Source organism: Lactuca serriola, chromosome 4 (genome assembly GCF_051521515.1).
Source record: "Lactuca serriola cultivar US96UC23 chromosome 4, Lser_US96UC23_V15, whole genome shotgun sequence".
Classification (NCBI taxonomy): domain Eukaryota; kingdom Viridiplantae; phylum Streptophyta; class Magnoliopsida; order Asterales; family Asteraceae; genus Lactuca; species Lactuca serriola.
This window is the reverse complement of record NC_136411.1, coordinates 379,407,527-379,426,796: the sequence shown is the minus strand read 5'-3', so window position 1 is coordinate 379,426,796 and position 19,270 is coordinate 379,407,527. Positions and strand designations below refer to the sequence as shown.

The 19,270-nt window shown below is 37.3% G+C and overlaps 1 protein-coding gene across 1 annotated transcript; it reads left to right on the top strand.

The window, feature by feature from the left end:
• The first annotated feature begins 7,244 nt into the window (after positions 1-7,244).
• On the top strand, positions 7,245-10,385 carry LOC145097765 (vacuolar histidine transporter YPQ3-like). Its single transcript, XM_079035404.1, has 12 exons — positions 7,245-7,639; positions 7,739-7,781; positions 7,960-7,986; positions 8,089-8,202; positions 8,299-8,417; positions 8,543-8,714; positions 8,901-8,993; positions 9,310-9,405; positions 9,524-9,544; positions 9,639-9,697; positions 9,778-9,868; positions 10,086-10,385. Exons 1-12 carry the CDS (start codon positions 7,371-7,373, stop codon positions 10,185-10,187), a joined length of 1,206 nt encoding a protein of 401 aa, XP_078891530.1. The 5' UTR covers positions 7,245-7,370; the 3' UTR covers positions 10,188-10,385.
• The last annotated feature ends 8,885 nt before the right edge of the window (positions 10,386-19,270 follow it).

Here is a 19,270-nt window from a genome sequence, read left to right as displayed (position 1 = left end):
TCGGTTCATTTCGGTACATGAGCACAAGACCCGAACCCGAACGTTCGGTCTATTTCGCTTCTTACTTTTGATCTTGAGAGGTAATTTTTGGTACTGACTCCGATTCCATCATACCTAGCCCTTGTAGTATTTTGTTGAAAGATGTTTCAGGAAGAGCTTTGGTGAAGATGTCAGCCAGTTGATCAGTGGTTCGAACAAAGTGAATTTCGACATTCCCATCTTCCACATGATCCTTAATGAAGTGATACCTCAGTGCTATGTGCTTGGTTTTCGAGTGTTGCACTGGGTTATGACAGATCCTAATTGCACTTTCAGAGTCGCAATATAGTGGGATCTTTTTCATATTGAGTCCATAGTCCCGGAGTTGGCTTTGGATCCAAATCACTTGAGATGTACAGGAGGCAGCTGCGATGTATTCTGCTTCAGCGGTAGACAGAGATACACAGGTCTGTTTCTTTGATTGCCAACTAACCAACTTCCCGTCAAGGAATTGGCAGCCTCCAGTGGTGCTTTTCCTATCTAGTCCACAACCTCCAAGGTCTGCATCTGAATAGGCTTGAACGAAGAAACCTGAGTTGGATGGATACCATAAGCCGAGAGAGGTAGTTCGCTTGAGATACCGGAGTATGTTCTTCACTACAAGCATGTGAGGTTCACGAGGATTTGCCTGAAATCTAGCACAATAACAAACAGAAAACATTATATCAGGCCTGCTAGCAGTAAGGTACGTTAAAGAACCGATCATTTGGCGATATAGCGTAATATCGACTGCTGGCTTATCTAAGGATGGAGTGAGCTTGGTGCCGAACGCCATTGGAACTTTAACCTTTGAGTCTCCCATCATGCCGAATTTCGCAAGGAGAGTCTTGGTGTAAGCTTCCTGGTTAATAAAGATGCCGTCGGGTCCCTGTCTAATATTTAAACCAAGAAAAAATTTAATTGGACCCATTGAGCTCATTTCAAATTTAATCTCCATCAGCTTTCTGAATTCAGCCGTTAAGTTAGGATTCGTTGAGCCAAAGATGATATCATCGACATAGATTTGAACAATCATAAGGTGGTTACCTTCCTTCTTACGAAAGAAGGTTGGGTCAACCGAACCTTGTTTGAATTTAGACATCTTTAAAAACTTGGTTAGCGTTTCATACCAGGCCCTCGGTGCTTGTTTCAGTCCATATACCTCTTTGTACAGAATATAACAGTGATTGGGATATTTTTCATTGACGAATCCAGGTGGTTGCTCCACGTACACCGTTTCTTCGAGGTCTCCATTTAGAAATGCACACTTTACGTCCGTTTGGTAAACCTCAATGTTCTTGTGTGCAGCATAGGTAAGAAATATTTGAACAGATTCCAGCCTAGCCACAGGAGTAAAAGTTTCCTCATAGTCGATTCCTTCCTCCTGGCAGTATCCTTTCACCACTAGTCGAGCTTTGTTCCTTATCACATTGCCTTCCTTGTCCATCTTATTTCTAAAGACCCATTTGAGACCAACAACCGAGGCATCTTGAGGAGTTGGAATGAGGCGCCAAACTTTATTTCTTTCGAATTCATTAAGTTCGTCTTGCATAGCTTGAACCCAATCGGAGTGATCAAGAGCAGTGTTAACTGTCTTTGGTTCAACTTTTGAGACAAAGGAGTTAAACATACAGAACTCTACTTTTAATAATAAGGGGGTTTGCTTTGCCTTTAGTTGAGATCGGGTCAGGACCTTTTCAGAGACATTACCGACAACCTGTGAAACAGGATGATCTCTGGTCCATTTGACAAGAGGAGGGTAATTTGGATCATAGGATGGATCCAATTCAGCATTTACCATCTCTTCTAGTTCAGATTGACTATCATCGTCATAAGACATATCGGCTTTCTCCCCCTCGGCCGATGAGCTTTCAAGTTTATCTTGACTTTCCGGAGCTACAGGAGTTTCGGGTGGTGTTGAGCTTTCGGGTACCACAGGACTTTCGGGTGCATATTGGCTTTCGGGAGCAGCTGAAGAACAGTTCTCCCCCTCGACATGTGAGCCCGGCTGTGAAGAAGAAGGTGGATTCTCCCCCTCAACTGAAGCACCGTGTTGTGGCGGGTCGTTTGGACTTGATCCTCTTTCATTCATTTGCTTGGCAGCATCTTCGATGAGTTGCTTCAGATGATCTACTTTGTTGTCTGCTGCACTAGCTTCCGAGAGAGTAGCCTTCTCTGGTTCATCGAATAACTCAACAAACTTCTCAAACATATTTGCAATCGAGGCTGTGACTTGGCCTGTTTGAGAAAAAATTTATCCAACTTTGTCTTCACAGGCCTTCAGCTTTTTGACATAGCTATCATCAAAAGTCACATAATAAGTTTCTTCTATCTTCCTCGAACGCTTGTTTAATACTTGATAGGCTTTCAAAGTGAGAGAATATCCCAGGAAAATCCCTTCATCGGCTTTGACGTCGAACTTGTTACGATGTTCTTTAAAGTTGAAGATGAAACACCGTGAGCCGAATACGTGGAAGAATTTGACATTTGGCTTCCTATTGTTGATGATCTCATAAGGAGTGAGATTAAAGCGTTTATTGAGATAGTACCTGTTCTGCATAAAACATGCTGCAGCAATAGCATCAGCCCAAAAGTATAAAGGTAAAGAAGCAAAACTTAGCATGGTTCGGGCCACCTCACACAAAGATCGGTTTCGTCTTTCGACAATCCCGTTTTGTTGAGGGGTGTAGGGAGCTGAGAAGTTGTGACTGGTTCCTTTTTCTGCCAAGAAGTCTTCGAATTCTTTATTTTTGAACTCCAGCCCATTGTCTCTCCTGATGTTGCGAACAACTTTCCTCAGCTGCACTTCAACCTGCTTGATAAACATCTTTAGCTTGAGAGTTGCTTCAGATTTGTGCTTTAGAAATAACACCCATGTAAAACGTGAAAAGTCATCAACAATGACAAGAATATACTTGCTGCCACCGATGCTTTCGATAGATGATGGACCACACAAGTCAATGTGAATTAACTCTAGTGGTTCAACAACTTTAGTGTTTACAATCGATGGGTGACTTTGAAGACTCTGCTTCCCCATTTCACACGCAACACATAAATGTTCGCGATCGAACTTGAGCAATGGAAGACCTCTAACATGACCTCCTGTGACAAGTTTGTTGATATCCTTGAAGTTGAGATGAGAGAGCCTTCGGTGCCACAGCCAGCTTTCGTTAGATTGTGCTTTGGACAAAAGGCAGATAACTGGATTTCCTTTGATAGGTTTGAGATTGAGAGGAAACATTTCGCCTTTGCGCTCCGATTTGAGAATCACTTGTAACGACCGAAAAATACAACCAATTTTAATTTTTCAAAAACATCTCGATTCCATTAAATCTTTACCAAAAGGTTTTCAATACAAAACATTTAACGTGTTCCCAGAATCACAATACTACGAAATCATGAGGAGCGGTACGATCACGCCTTCGCCTTGCCACAGTCTCCTGAAGAACCTGAAAAACATGAAACCACAACTGTAAGCCCGAAAGCTTAGTGAGATATCCCCAAAATACCAACCACAAATACCATACACGCATAACATGCCATAACATATCCGATCACAGAACAACCATGCACTTCGGGTCTACTGTGTGACTGGTCCGCCGCACCGGCCTACAGTCCACCTGGTCCACCCTCTGAGTCTATCCACATACATCGAGTTTGTAGTGTGATTGGTCCGCCCGCTCCCGGGCCTTCAATCCACCTGGTCCACTCTCTGAGTCTACAGTATGACTGGTCCGCCCGCTCCTGGGCCTTCAATCCACCTGGTGACCCGTGTTTGAGTTAAACTGCTATCTAGATTTGAGATTCTTGAATTTAAGCTTTTTAATTCTTTTTCATACGAATTTTGTGGGACTTTGAATGAAACAAAAACGGATTGTACCTTCTTGATCAATTCATCTAGCTCATTGATCTGCACGCTGAGAGGTTTTGCTGTGAAGCATAGGTCCTCTCGCTCCTTGGATTCTTCATTCCCACCATCCGTATTGTATCCCCTCATTTGAGATACATCTGTCACCATCAAACACTTCCCACCGCTTTCTTCACCTGTTGCAACGTATTCCTTTCCATGAGATGGCTTCCTGACCTCATCATCCTCTGAGTCGGTTGACCAGACCTGCACGCCACCAAACTCATCATCCGCTGCCGAACCCTGCACAATTAAAGCATTCATTGAAGAGTTAGCAATAGCTTTCTTTCTCTTGATCTCTTCCAGCTTTTTCATCAACACAACTTCTTCATCTTTCTCCTCATCCTTCTCTGCCATTTTCTTCAGAACGTAGTCTTTGGCATAGTGGTTCTTTCCTCCACAGTAGTAGCAGTTCACACCTGAATCTCCTTCAACTTTCGCCTCTTTCTTTGGTTCCTCTGTCTTTGGTTCCTCCCTAACCTTTTCAGAACTGTAGCTTCCCTGCCAATTTCGGTTCTTATTGGTAGGGAACCTTTTCTTAATGAACCTCTTTGGATTCAACACCATCATTGCATAGTCTTCAGAAGTAAGATCATAGTCTTCTAAGTTGAGATCTTCATCTTCTACCACACTTTTGCTTTTGGACAAGACGGCCAAGGACCCTAAACTGGAGACCACATTTTTCTCCTGCAAAACAATCTTTTCTTGGGATTTCAAAATCCCCACCAGCTTTGGCAACGAATAAGATTTAAATTGCTCATGAGCTTTAACAGTGGACACAACCGCTCTCCACTCGGATCTAAGGCCATTCAAAAAGGTTACTTTTTGTTCAATCAACTTCCTTTCTATATCGTGTTTGATCATCTTGCTAAGAAGATGATTGAAGCGAGCGAATGTCTGAGTAACAGTTTCATCAGAATTTTGCTTAAATTCACCAAACTCAGACAAAAGCAAGGTCTGAATAGAATGCTCCAAATCTTCATCTGTGGAATATAGCTCTCGCAGCCTATCCCATATTTCTTTAGCAGTGCTGCATGAACTCACTAGCCTGAATGTATCTGACTGCATAGCGAATCGAATCAGTCTCAATGCTTTAATGTTGCATTGAAACTTTTCCTTTTCGTCTTAAGCAACATCCTTTACGTCCTTTAACAGATCATTGTACTCTTTCTGAGTTTTAATGATTTTTGACGTTCCAGAGTGAGCAAATGGTTCAGAAACGATTGCTTCCCAAATAAGGTATCCATTGTCTTCCGATCCGATGACATAATCTTCAAAGTGATGTGCCCAGACTTCGTAATCATGGGTGTAAAGAATATGAATCTTTGTCGTCGATCCAATGCTGTTAGAGATGTTGATGGGATTAGATTGTGACTCGTCCATGCTTGATCGTTTTTAACCTGTTTGAAAGATCAGACTTGTAATATTTAATATTAGAGCAAACAAATAAATGTTGAGTTACGTCAATAATGGAATGACGGCTCAATAATTATTAGTTAATGCGGAATAACTCTAATCGCAAACTCTTTCATAGAAAAGATGTGTATGAATTACACAGCCTCCTGCTCTGATACCAATCGATGAGTTATTAATTAACTCTTTGATCGATTAGATCTTTGTAACAGGTATGCGATGAACGTAAAAACAGTAAACAAAACACAAGTATGAATCAAGATGTGTCGAATGATTAGATTACTCGATCCTCAGCAGAGCTCGACTAAGAACTTCCGTTGTAAAGGATTCTAGGGTTACAAAACAAGAACGATAAATTTGCTGAACAATAAATCTCTAATCGTTACTAATCGTCTTTTCTTCTAGGATGCATGCAAGCATCTATTTATACTGAACCCTACAAAACTCACGGATGGACAGGCCCATACCGGAGATATATATTGGACTAGCTAACGAGCCCAATAGACGCAACACAAAATACGACCCAACAAACTTGTTGTCATTTATCTTTCCTTTATTTTTCAGCACTTTAATTCCGCAACTAACTATCTAACAAATCTGATTTATTATTATTGTTGAGCTTTCATGATCATTTGATATTAACTTATTATGTAACTATAATCTTATAATAACGTTTGTTCATGTGTTTTTCAAAGTTCTTCTCTCAACAAGTTTCCTTTGTGTATTAGTAGTTATTTAAAGAGAGAGAAAGAGAGAGAGAGAGAGTTAGGTTCAAATGTTTTCACTATCTATTGTGTGCCCGTATGATTGATTCTGGACCAATCATTTTAGTTATTTTAAGAAAGTAATTAATGCATATTAAATGCTGAAGATGTAATTAATACCTATTATATCTTCAACATGTAATATGCATTAATTATTTTCTTAAAATAACTAAAATGATTGGTCCAGAATCAGTCATACGGGCACACAATAGATAGTGAAAACAAAATAACCTAACCATATATATATATATATATATATATATATATATATATATATATATATATATATATATATATATATATATATATATATATATATATATATATATATATATATATATACACACACACACCGAGTTATGGATAATACGTAGAGCCAATTATAAATGGAGAGTCATTCCGGTTATTTTTCTTCTAAGTATGTGATTCAGTTCTTGAGAAATATGGTAACATGCAACTAATAACAGTTTAATTTTATTATCACTCGACACAATATTTTATTATAACTATTTTTTATAAAAATATCTATTATTACCGTATTATCTTTCCACAATAAAACTCCACACTTTAACACTAAATATCATACTAAAATCATTGTACTTTGACACAATATTTTATTAGTAACTATTTTAACTTTTCTATAGTATATCTAAGTGGCAGACATCAAAAACTTATCAAACTTTATCGACATTCATTAATGAGAACATACAATTTGTTAAACCCATAAAATTAAATGAAATATAATGATTCTTATGAATATACAAATATATTATCCAATATTCTTTCGACAACTTGCTCTTTAAATTTAATCTGTGCATATTTCGTTTCCAACAAAGTTTCATATATAAAAACAAAACAATTTTTTTAATGTTATATTAAGAAATACTAAATGTTTATTGTTCAAAATCCTAGGAATAATAATAATAAATATAAATAAAACTAAACATAAAAAAGGGAAGAGTCCGAACATTTCGAGCAAGAACTCAAGGACCACCACACAGCTATCCAATCTCTTACGATTTTCACCAAAATCCACACAAAGGTTATTTTCGTAATTTCACATTACACCCCCTCCCCCGCCCCCACATACTTTGCTACTGTTACTACAATCGTCTATCATCATCATCTTCTTCTTCTTCTTCTTGATTCATTCGTTCCATACATTATATAGGGCTATTATATATTTATATGCATATTGCATACACAAAAATCCCACACCACATTCTGCTTTCGGATCCGGGTCGAATACCAAAACCCCCATTGCAGAGATGAAGTTATTGTTCTTGAAGAACAATATCACCCCTACAACGAGTAACTCACTGTCATACTGTGTAACAGAGAATAAATCATGTATTGGGTGGGTTGACAAGTATTTCAAAGATTGTTTGTGTAATCTTAGAGACGAATTATCTTTCGGATTTGGAATCGCAAGTCTTGTTTGTTGGGGTGTCGCTGAAATCCCTCAAATCATCACCAACTTTCGTACTAAATCCAGCCATGGCGTCTCACTTCTCTTCCTCCTCACTTGGATTGCCGGGTAGGTGTTTGTGTTAATGCCTCAGTGAAATTTCTTCCTCTTTTTCTTCTTTTTTTTTTTCGTTTCCTTGAATCAAATCGTTAAATTTGATCTTCGCAGGGATATCTTTAATCTCGTGGGTTGTCTTCTCGAACCTGCAACGGTGAATTTCTTCGTCTGATTTCCAATTTCTAACGATTTTTTTTTGAACATGTAAACAATCAAAAAACTCCGATAAAACCTTCAACAGATCCACTAATCCACATCCACCTTCATCGTTAATTCGTTATCATTCTTCTCACGTTTTTTTTTTTTTTTTCCTTTCTTTCTTCTCGATGCAGTTGCCGACTCAATACTACACAGCTGCGGTAAATCTGTCGTGCTTTTTTGGGATTAATTTTCGCAAAACTTCACCAAATCGTTCTCTTTAAATCACATTTAATCTAACCATTTATGTTAATTTTACACAGCTTTACACGATAAGCACAATCATCTTAGTTTTACAAAGCTTATACTACGATCACATCTACACATGGCTCAAATCCAGAAAAGCCCATGCTCATGCTACATCTTCTAACACAGAGGTACAAATAACAAATTAAAATCACTCTTACGAATTAACACAATGATTCCACTACAAATTTTGCTTCAACATCGTTAAAATTTCAAATCATTTACAGGATGAAGAAGCGAAGAAACTTCTCAGACCTTCAACAGCTTCAGAACCCCATGAATTAACCTCTCGAAGCCGCGCAATAAGAACAACATCGTCTTCTCCACGTCAAGACTTTTTCTTCACGTACGTCTGCTTCATCTTCATCTTCATCTTCATACCTCGAATTGTGCATCATTAATTGCGAATTTCATTACACCATAACATGAAATTAGAAAAAGAACGGAAATTAAAACGAAATCTTTTTGCAGGTCTGCAAGATCAATGGCGGGAAGCGCGACACCACCCAATCGATCTTATCTATGGACAACGAGAAGTGGTCCAGCTTCTGCCATGGCTGCCGATGACGACTCTTCTTCAGAAGATGAGTCATCTGTTCAAATACCGAAGCCTACTACACAACCCAAACCTATTCCACGCTCTGTAAGTTGAATTTTTTAAAACGTGTTTTTTTTTTTTTTAATTTTAATTTTGTTTCTTTTCATGTTTTTGGCTTTTATAATTTATTGTCGTTTCCTTTTAAAGAAAGGATATATAGCTTTGCTTAATTGAGATAAAAATCAAGAAAATATATTAAATATTTATAAGTTGTATTAATTAACGTCACAGGCGGGGTATGGAGCGTTCTTGGCTACTTCATTAAATTTGCCTTCACATACCAAGGGTTTGATGCAAGTTTATGTTGGAAGAAAGTTGTTACAAGTATGATTTTTATTTTATTTTTTGTTTAAATAATTTGTATTTAGTTATGATTTTTTTTTTATTTGGTTAATTAATTAAGAGAAATTAAATTACCTCCTACCTTTTATGCCTACAATTATTCCTACCCACTAAAATTATGACAAATCACCATTCAATTTAATTGTAATTGATATATTCCTAATATAACCTTAAGGAGTTAGTTAAAAAAATATGGAATGATGACACTTGTCATAATTTTATTGGGTAGGAACATTTGTAGGCATAAAAAGTGGGTAGCAATTTAATTTCTCAATAATTAATTGTGTTGATGACGTAGGAGGGTGGTGGAAGTAGTACGGTGTATGGGCAATGGTTAGGGTGGATGATGGCCGCTATTTACATGGGTGGTCGGATTCCTCAGATTGTATTGAATGTAAGTTTTTTTTTTTTATTTTTTTATTTTTTTTATTTATCTTTTATTTTTTATTTAATCTCGATTGTTATTTGATTAATTGTAAGCTTTCTGAAATATGTGTTTTTGTTATCGACAGATCAAAAGAGGCAGTGTAGAGGTGAAGTTATTACATTTTAACTTTTTTTTTTTTTGTGTGTGTTGGTTGTCATTTTCTTGATCTAAAAGTTTCTAACTTTATAAATTCCTTTTAGGGTTTGAATCCTTTCATGTTCATCTTTGCTCTTGTTGCAAATGCCACTTATGTCGCAAGGTGTCTCTCTCTCACACACACACATTTACATGTAAACAACTATTGAAGTTTACTGATGATGGTAAAAATTTCGATTGTAGCATTCTTGTAAGAAGTACAGAATGGTCAAAAATCAAAGCCAACATGCCTTGGTTGCTCGATGCTGCAGCGTGTGTGGCACTTGATACATTTGTATCCTTTATTAGTTATCTTTTTAGTTATATTCTAGCCACATGGATTGATGTTGTATCTGATTGACATCTAACATGATGTTCATGTGACAGGGCAGTGTAAGCCAGTTTAGCTCAGGACCCCCAGGGACCTCTGAGGGACCCTGAGTGACTTTTTTTTTTTTTTTTTTTAGTAGAAAGTAATCGTAGTTTAACCTTAACGGAAGTAATAATCATAGATCATAATGCAATATGTGTACTACAAACACTTGCGAAGGAGAAGAGATGAGGAAGGATACTATGGTGACTACATGGAAGCCGACAAAAACTATGTGTCTTGATTGTATAACGATCGATGTTTGCGTGGAACCTTAAGAACAAAGAGGAAAGGGATATGGTATTTTAATTGGCTCTTTGTTGTATGCTCGGTTTGAGTTCAAATGTTATGTTTAATGGAACAAAGAGGATACTATGGGTATAACCGATATGTTGTTCATGTCTTGAGAGTTGCATTGGCTCGTAACAAAGCATTTGTAAAAGTGTACTCTTAAGTCTTTTGATTATGCTAACAATTAGAGTGAGGATGTTTGTAAGATGCTTTAAAAGTTAGAATGAGATTTGGACCTTGACTCGACAACAAAAGTTAGTATTCCATGTTATAGGATGTTTATAAGTCTTACGATTAAGAGATATTCTAACTTATGTCTTTACATTGTTTCGATTTCGACTTGTGTACAACAAAATTGGAATGCCAAGATCTTCTTTTATTGTTAGCTTTGTGATGCTAGTATTGTTGTGTAAAGCATTGTATTTTTGTGTAAAGCATTGTATGTAACCATTACATTTATACTCTCCCTATATGCACAACTACTTGATTTTTGAGAAGTTTGTGCCAATAGAGATTAATTTCTAAAGAACCGACATAAATATTTTGGGCCTTTAGAGAAATCGAGAAAGAAACTGAACCCAATTTGTTATATATGTTTGTCCAAAATTGAGGTCGATCATGATAAAGTTGTGCGGAAGCTCAAGAACAATTTAAGTGAGTCCCAAATTTTATACACATAGGTAAACTAAAGATTATATGTTACAAATGGCATAAAAATGATTTGACAATTAATAGAAGGAAGTCATATGGAGGCTTGACAAATTGTATAAGACCATTCATAATGGTAGTTGATTCGTATATAATAATTTTTCTCTATACATAACAATTTGGACTTTAAAATGTTGTATTATACAACTCTATAAAACATAAATTATTGTGAACAGAGAAAAACTAATATATACGAATCACTCATAATAGAAGTTCGATGAACTGAGTTTGTCAAAAAACATAGAAAATCATCATGCACAACATCAACGATTATAATATCATAAGAGGACAAAGAACCATAAGGTTTTAAGGAACTTACAAAAAAAAACCTCACTACAAATCACCTATATCTACTCTCAACAATATCACTTAACCTAAAACTATAACGATTACACAAGAAATCAATTGCAGAACCAGAAGACTGAAACCCTAACTCTATACAAGTTTAGAGAAGAACGAGAGTGAAAGTCATGAAGGGGTGTGTGTGTGTGTTTGAACCAAATGCAAGCCAATCACTCCTTTTATCTTCGGGTCATCTGATATGGGTCATAGGTAAAACCCGCGTGTTTCCACCTGCATAAGTTTGAAAAAACACAAGCCGCAACCCACAAGAACCACAAAACAACAAAAACAACCCATTGTCTAGCAATTATAACAAAATAAACCCAAAACAAGAATTGCTAAAAACACAAAAACACCTTGATAAATACAGAAATAAATAATGAGATTGAATATGAAAATATATTTATATTTTCAACATCCCCCGTCAATGTAATTATTTATTTTCCTTTTTATTAAACACACAGGATAATGACTTAAAAGGGTAATATACTTTTCGATTTGTACACGTTTGGTTACTGAGTTTTTTTTTTTTTTTTTTTTTTTTTTTTTTTTTTTTTTTTTTTTCGTTCACATCCACTCCTTCAACTTGTTTACCTTTAAACATTTAATCCTTATTACTGGCTACTCCAAGCATGTCGGAAAAATGACTTTAAAATGTAATATATTTTTCATTTTCTACACATTTAGTCCTTAATATTTTTTTACACATTTAATCCATAATATTTTTTTTTGTTGCAAAATAAGTCCTTGTTGTTTTTGTACACATTCAATACTAATGACCGTTTAGGTTTTTCTCACAACATATTATGTGGAACAATCATTAACAAGGTGTTTGGGTTTGTTCATGCTTATGGCCACCGCGACATCGACTGTTTGGTTGCTTCGTTCTTGTTGTTTGGCTTAGGTCTTGTGTTCTGAACGTCGTAACTTCTTCATACTATCACGAATTTTAACAATCTTTATATCCACACGTTCATATTTGAGTCTACTACAATTTTCGTTTAGATTAATCCCGTTAAAAAAACAATATGTTTTTAATTGCGATTTTATAAAAAAAAAACGTTCATATGTACATTCATAAAAAGCGCATGGATATAAAGATCGTAAGTAAAAAATGTTTTACTTTTTAACAAACATAATCTAAATTAAAGTTGTAGTGGACTCAAATACGAACGTGTAGATATAAAAATCATTAAAATATGTGATCGTTTGAAGACCTTTTAACGTTCAGAACACAAGACCTAAGCAACCAAGTAGCAGTGACAACGGTGGGCATAAGCATGAACATACCCAGATACGTTATTAATGATTGTTCCGCGTAGGATGTTGTGAGAAAAACATAAAAAAAGTTATAAATACTGAATCTGTACAAAAAAAGTTATATATATATATATATATATATATATATATATATATATATATATATATATATATATATATATATATATATATATCAAGGACTAAATGTGAAAAAAATATGAAAGACTAAATGTGTACAACATAAGAAATATATTTCCCTTTTAAGTCATTTTTTTCGGCTTACCTAAAGTAGATGGCCATAAGTACTAAATGTGTACAGTTAAACAAGTTGAAAAGTTAAATGTGGAAGAAAAAAATCAGTGACTAAATGTGTACAAATCTGAAAGTATATTACACTTTCAAGTCATTATCCCTAAACACATCTACTAACCCCATTTCTTTGGACAAAAAATCATGTTGTTTTAAACCCAAGAATTTTGTTAAAACGTTTGCATTTTGATCAGACGAATTGATTTTCACCATTTTAAAACACCATTTGAAATCTTTTCTCTGACAAAATGCAAATCTATCTGAAAATGTTTAGTACACTCATGAAAAAAGGGATTTGATGCCAACTTAATACTAGAGTCATTATCTGTGACAACCCGTAAATTGTTCCGTCGTTGTAACCCATTCCCGCCGGTAAAACCCGTTGTCTTTCAATTTTTCTGTTAACATTTTGGATTAGGTTATTAAATTTAAGACGTTTTAGGATGACCTCGTAAGTATCCAAACACATTAGAAACTCATGATAACGCCCCAATTTAATAATTAGAAAATTTTAGTTTCGACCATATCGGGTTACGACAACTTAATCGGGTGCAACCAAAAGCCTCGTCTATCGTCAGTATCGAGTAGAATTCCACCGTGTCCCATACTCGAACCATATATAAAGCTCAAATGACTTCATTTTGAAGCTTTTGCACCCTCTCTCACTACTCTCTCTCTACAATTCAATCCTTGGTCCAAAATCATCCAATTCAAGCTCTAAATCATCAAGGTAACTATCCTAACTCATTGTATAACCTCTTCAACCTTCAAATTCGTGTTTAAACTATGATTTTGGACCATTAGCATGAGTTTACGGCCCTAGAACAGTCCTAGGCCGTAAACTCACATATAAGGGGTTTTTGAGCCCCAAAACCCCCTCAAAACACTCTTGGAGCTTGGAATCGACTTAAGGACTTATTGGAATGGACATAGAACACCTTGAACTCCATATTTAGGGAGTAAACATGAGTTTACGGCCCAAGAACATGCTGGGGCTGTAAACACCATATCATGGGCAGTAAACTCATTCTAGGGTGTTAAGATGCCCTTAAACACCTCCTAAGCCTTGGAATAAAGTCTAGAAGCAACCACAAACGAGTTGGGGACCTTAAAATTGATAGAAACCACTCCATAAGGAGTTCACGGCCGTAAACCCCCCAAGAATGGGTTCCTGGGCCGTAAACTCCTATAACTTGGTCAAATGGTGCCTTAAATTCACCCCATGACTTGTAAAATGAGTTGGAATCACATATGATTAATCTACGTCCACCAAAACACAATAAGACATGGCACATAAGAGTTTACGGCTGTAAACTCATAGTTTACTGCTGTAAACTCCTCAAATGGTCCCTATCATGTTCAAATCTCATTCCAATGTCTTGAAACCAAACCTAGCATCACCCCTCATGAGTTATAAAACCATTAGGCAACCAAAAACACCCCCACCATGAGTTTACGGCTGTAAACTCATGGGGAGTTGGTCATTGGGCCGAAAACTCCATTGGGAGTTTACTCTTGAAGATTAAACTCCATATCCAAGCCATACACACCCTTAGATGCTACCCGGGTCACTCCAAACACTTGAATTGAAGTGTTTTCGTGTCTAGAAGTGTTTATCCTTATTTAATTAATAGACCAATGTCTAATTAGATACAAATTATGTATCTCTTTATATTACATAGGAATCTCACGTGTTTCAAGCCCTGAACTGACAATTAGCATCCAACCGGCACATCTCTCGTCTGGTGAGTTCATACTCGTACGCCTTTTTCCGTGTTTTTTTGAATGTTTTCAGAGGGGGAATACAAGCAAATTATAAATGTTTTCAAAACTTAAAACTGATGTAATTCTATAAATATCTGGCTAACTTTTAGATATCTTTACCCATTATGTATTATGCGGAGCATAAAGGATGTTTTACTGAATATAAATAAGCAAACTTCAATCACAGTGTAAGAAACAATCAAATTATTATGGGACTAATTTGGGATCTTCAGTTCTTGTTTTACGAGCATAGATTTATGTAAAGTTAATAGATAAACTATGTCTGATTCAGTTTATCTCTGTTTAATTTAGAGTATTATGCCAGATAATTTCATTGTATTAAACTGTTTTTACTGTATTATGTTTCAAAATGATTAGTATGTTTGATAATGACCGAGAACACCATGAATAATTTAATACTAGCTTGTGAGACTATCTTCATTAAACCCTTCGGGTCATTAGTAAATCCTCCCCGGAAGTGTAACCAGAGTCTCCTGGAGAGAGAGCGTGGAATTTGTGAATAGATCTATTCGGGACTGACAATCCCACACCTAAACTGCTAGCTACAGTTAGGCGGGCACGCCTAGGGTGACAAATTCTGGATATCGTCCGAAGCCTGAAGAACGTCAAGGAGGTCTCGTTGTCATATTAGCATGGTTACCCGACTCACAATACGTATTAATATAAGTTTATTCACGGATTTTATATCTATCTTTGATCTATTACGGGATGGTATTCCCATGGTTTTCAATCTATAGTTTTTATATCTATTACGGGATGGTATTCCCATGGTTTTCAATCTATAGTTTTTATATCTATTACGGGATGGTATTCCCATGGTTTCCAATCTATAGTTTTTATATCTAGTACGGGATGGTATTCCATGGTTTTCAATCTATAGATTTTATATCTAGTACGGGATGGTATTCCCATGGTTTTTATATCTAGTACGGAATGGTATACCCATGGCTTTCAATCTATAGTTTTGTGTATTAAAACTACCTTATATCTAGTACGGGATGGTATTCCCATGGTTTTCAATCTATATTTTTATGTATTAAAAATATCTATTGTTGTATTGGATGGTATTCCCAGTGGTTTTCAATATAGAGTTTTATGTATTAAATTATATATTGTTGTATCAAACGGAAATTCAGAACTTTAACTAAACTGTCTTTATAAGAAAATATGGGATTTTCTTGGATAACAACTTTTCAGAAAACAAAAGGAAACATGATCTTTTTACATAAACAAACAGCTTATGAACTCACCAGCTTTATGTTGATTTTTTAACTGCTTGTATTCTCAGGTTCTCCTTAGACAGTATCCACGTCCTTTTGCAGAAGACGGAGCAGATAGAAGTCACATCTAACTTTTGTTAAAACTTATGTATCTATAAACATGTATTACTTTGCTTTTCTACTTTTAAACAAATGTAATGAATCTATGTAATGTAATGTTTTGTGTTTACTATGCTTACTATGTACATTGGTTACAATACTTCATGACGTCCTCTGCCCCAGAACGTTTCCGCCTTCGGTTTCGGGGTGTGACAGATTGGTATCAGAGCCCTTGTTTATAGTGAACTAGTATACAAAACCTTACATGGTATAAGACTATAAACACTAAGGGGCCTAAGTGATCTGAACTAAAAGTATACTTTAAAATATAAGTATTTTCAAAAGTATACAAGTATACCCAACCGCCAGATTCCGTTATTACGAGTAGAACAAAACATAAGTAAATGGGTGTTGTACGTTGCGGTTAAACCTGGGCAGTTATGTAGTCGTGTCTAGGGTCAATATAGCCTGATCAACTATATTCATTCGAGACACGGCCAACATGTGTTTGGGATCGAGTGACTGTGGTGTTCAGCATGCCTAAAACTTACCCAATACCCAAACAACGAGCTGTCGTCTCAGCGAAACATAAAATACTATGGGAGTATTTTAACCAAAGCCGAGTACGTTGTAGAAATTCATTCCGAGTATTGCTACTCGTTCCTTCTTTAGCGATAGTTTATCTGCTTTGATAACTCTTTCTTGCTTATCGCTTTTGGAACCTTATATCTGTCATAAAGAGATATCCCCTGTTTTATATCTCTTGATTCAATTCATAGGACTTACCATCCTCTTTTTCCTAATCATTTTAGATCATCATGCCTCCAAAGAAAGGACCCAGCTCTAGGAGCAACAACTCTCCACCACCATATTCTCCTCCGTTCAACCCTGTCTTATTTCAGACAGCTGTTACTGCCGCAGTGACGGCTACAATGACGCTATTGTACCCTAGCAGCTTCAGTGGACCAGGAAGTAATATCTACCCCCAAAACCATGAAAATGATCAAGAGCATCAGACTGAGCATAATGAGAGTAAAAAGGTTATCTGGAAAAAGAAGCGAAAGGGTCAGAGTTCACAAGGACCCTCCAAGAGGCATGAAACTGTGGCAGTTCAAGATGCTACTACTCCTGTTGCTGCGTCTACAGCTCAAGCACCTATCACTGGGTATGCTGGTAACCTCCCATGGTGAAACAGATGCAACTACCACCATCGTATCTCTGGTCCTTGTCGCGAGAAGTTTTGTAAAAACTGTGGCCAAGAGGGTCACCTTTCGCGAAGCTGCATAACACCAACCAATCAAGCTTCCGGATCGAGTGCCGAACAGGTATGCTACGGCTGTGGAGAAGTCGGGCATTTCAAGAGAAACTGCCCCAAAACAGCAACACCTAGCAACGTCGGGATAGTTCTAGCTATAAAACAGGAGGAGGCAGCCACCAACCCCACCGACGTCGCGGGTACGTTTCTTCTCGAAAATTCTTATACTTGCATCCTTTTCGAATCTACTGCCAAAGAAATTTATTAATAGTTCATTCAAACGTCTTCTTAAACATAGTCCTCGTCTAGTAACCGAAACATTTACCGTCGAGATAGCTATTAGTGAGAAAGAATACGTCAACGATAGATTCATAGGTTGTACCCTTACCCTGAACGATCGTTCCTTTCCCATCGACCTAATGCCAGTTTCCATAGAGAACTTTGATGTTATCATTGGCTTAGATTGGTTGAGTTCCAATCATGCAGATATCCTTTGTTACGAAAAAGCCATCCGTCTTAATCTCCCTTCTGGTCAGACTCTTATGATCTACGACAATAATCTTAGTTCAAATCTTTGTATCATTTCTTACATCAAAGCTCAAAAACTCTTGCGAAAGAAGTGCCATGCGTTCTTAGCTCATGTAATCAATGAGGAACAGGAAGTTAAAGACCTCGAGAGCATCCCCGAAGTCTTTAACATTCCTGGTGTCTTTCCCGAAGAGCTTCCAGGAATTTCTCCCGAACGTCAAGTCGAGTTTCGCATCTACCTAATTCCTGGAGCTACCCTCGTAGCCAAGCCCCCGTATCGATTAGCGCCAGCAGTAATGCAGGAGTTATCCAGTCAGCTTAATGAGCTACTCAGGAAAGGATTCATCAGACCGAGTTCCTCACCCTGGGGAGCTCCGGTATTGTTGTAAAGAAGAAAGATGGATCCTTCCGGACGTGTATCGACTACCACGAGTTGAACAAGCTAACCGATATCCTCTTCCTCGAATAGATGACCTTTTCGACCAATTTCAGGGAGCCAGTTATTTCTCGAAGATAGACCTCAAATCAGGGTGCCATCAGCCTTGAGTTCATGAGAATGATGTTTCCAAGACAGCATTCAGGAGTCGATATGGACACTACGAGTTCGTAGTGATACCCTTTGACCTAATCACTTTCCTTGGTCACGTGGTAAGCAAGGAAGGCATACACGTGGACCCGTCCAAAATTCAAGACGATAGAGAATTGGTCAGCACCGAAGACACCCACAGAAATCCGTCAATTCTTGGGTCTCGTTGGCTACTATCGCATGTTCATCCATAATTTTTCCAGAATCGCTAAACCCCTAACCACTCTGACACAGAAAGACTTAAACATGAGACAACAATGATGGATAGAGATGCTCAGTGTTTATGAGTGTGAAATCCACTACCATCCCGACAAAGCCAATGTGGTAGCAGGTGCCCTGAACCGAAATGAGAGTTCAAGTTGCAAGGCGAAGACATTAACGATGACCATCCATTCCCACTTGTCTGTACAGATTTGAGAAGCCCAATTTAGGAACCCTCAGGTCTGTTCCAGCAGCCCGAGATACCTGAATAGAAAGACTCACGTGAACCTACATCCAAGAGATAGTCCGACTGCACGGTGTACCTGCATCTATTATCTCCAAACGAGATAGCCGGTTTACCTCAAGGTTTTGGCAGTCCCTTCAGAAAACTCTCAGAACTAAGTTGGACTTGAGAATGGCATACCATCCTTAGACAGACGGACAGAGTAAGAGAACTATCCAAACCCTGGAGGACATGATGAAAGCATGAGTCATCGATTTAGGGAAGTCATAGGACACCCATTTACCCTTGAACGAATCATCATAGACCTGCACTAAGACTACCTCGTTCGAAGCCTTCTACGGTCGCAAGTACAAGATCCCTTCTGTGCTGGACCGAGATAGAGGACGCGCAGCTAGTCAAGAGACCATTTCCCTGACAGTGCCTTCTCTGGTACTTAAAATCACCCGTGAAACCGCCAAGAAAATCTTACAAATCTGAGATCGACTGAGAAGCTTCACGA

What these genes read in the sequence shown, in the direction of transcription:
- LOC145097765 (XM_079035404.1), top strand. Translation starts at nt 7,371, where the DNA reads ATGAAGTTATTGTTCTTGAAGAACAATATCACCCCTACAACGAGTAAC. An exon ending in CGTCAAGACTTTTTCTTCAC is followed by an intron (nt 8,418 to 8,542) that starts GTACGTCTGCTT and finishes ATCTTTTTGCAG; the next exon opens with GTCTGCAAGATCAATGGCGG. An exon ending in TTGGAAGAAAGTTGTTACAA is followed by an intron (nt 8,994 to 9,309) that starts GTATGATTTTTA and finishes TTGATGACGTAG; the next exon opens with GAGGGTGGTGGAAGTAGTAC.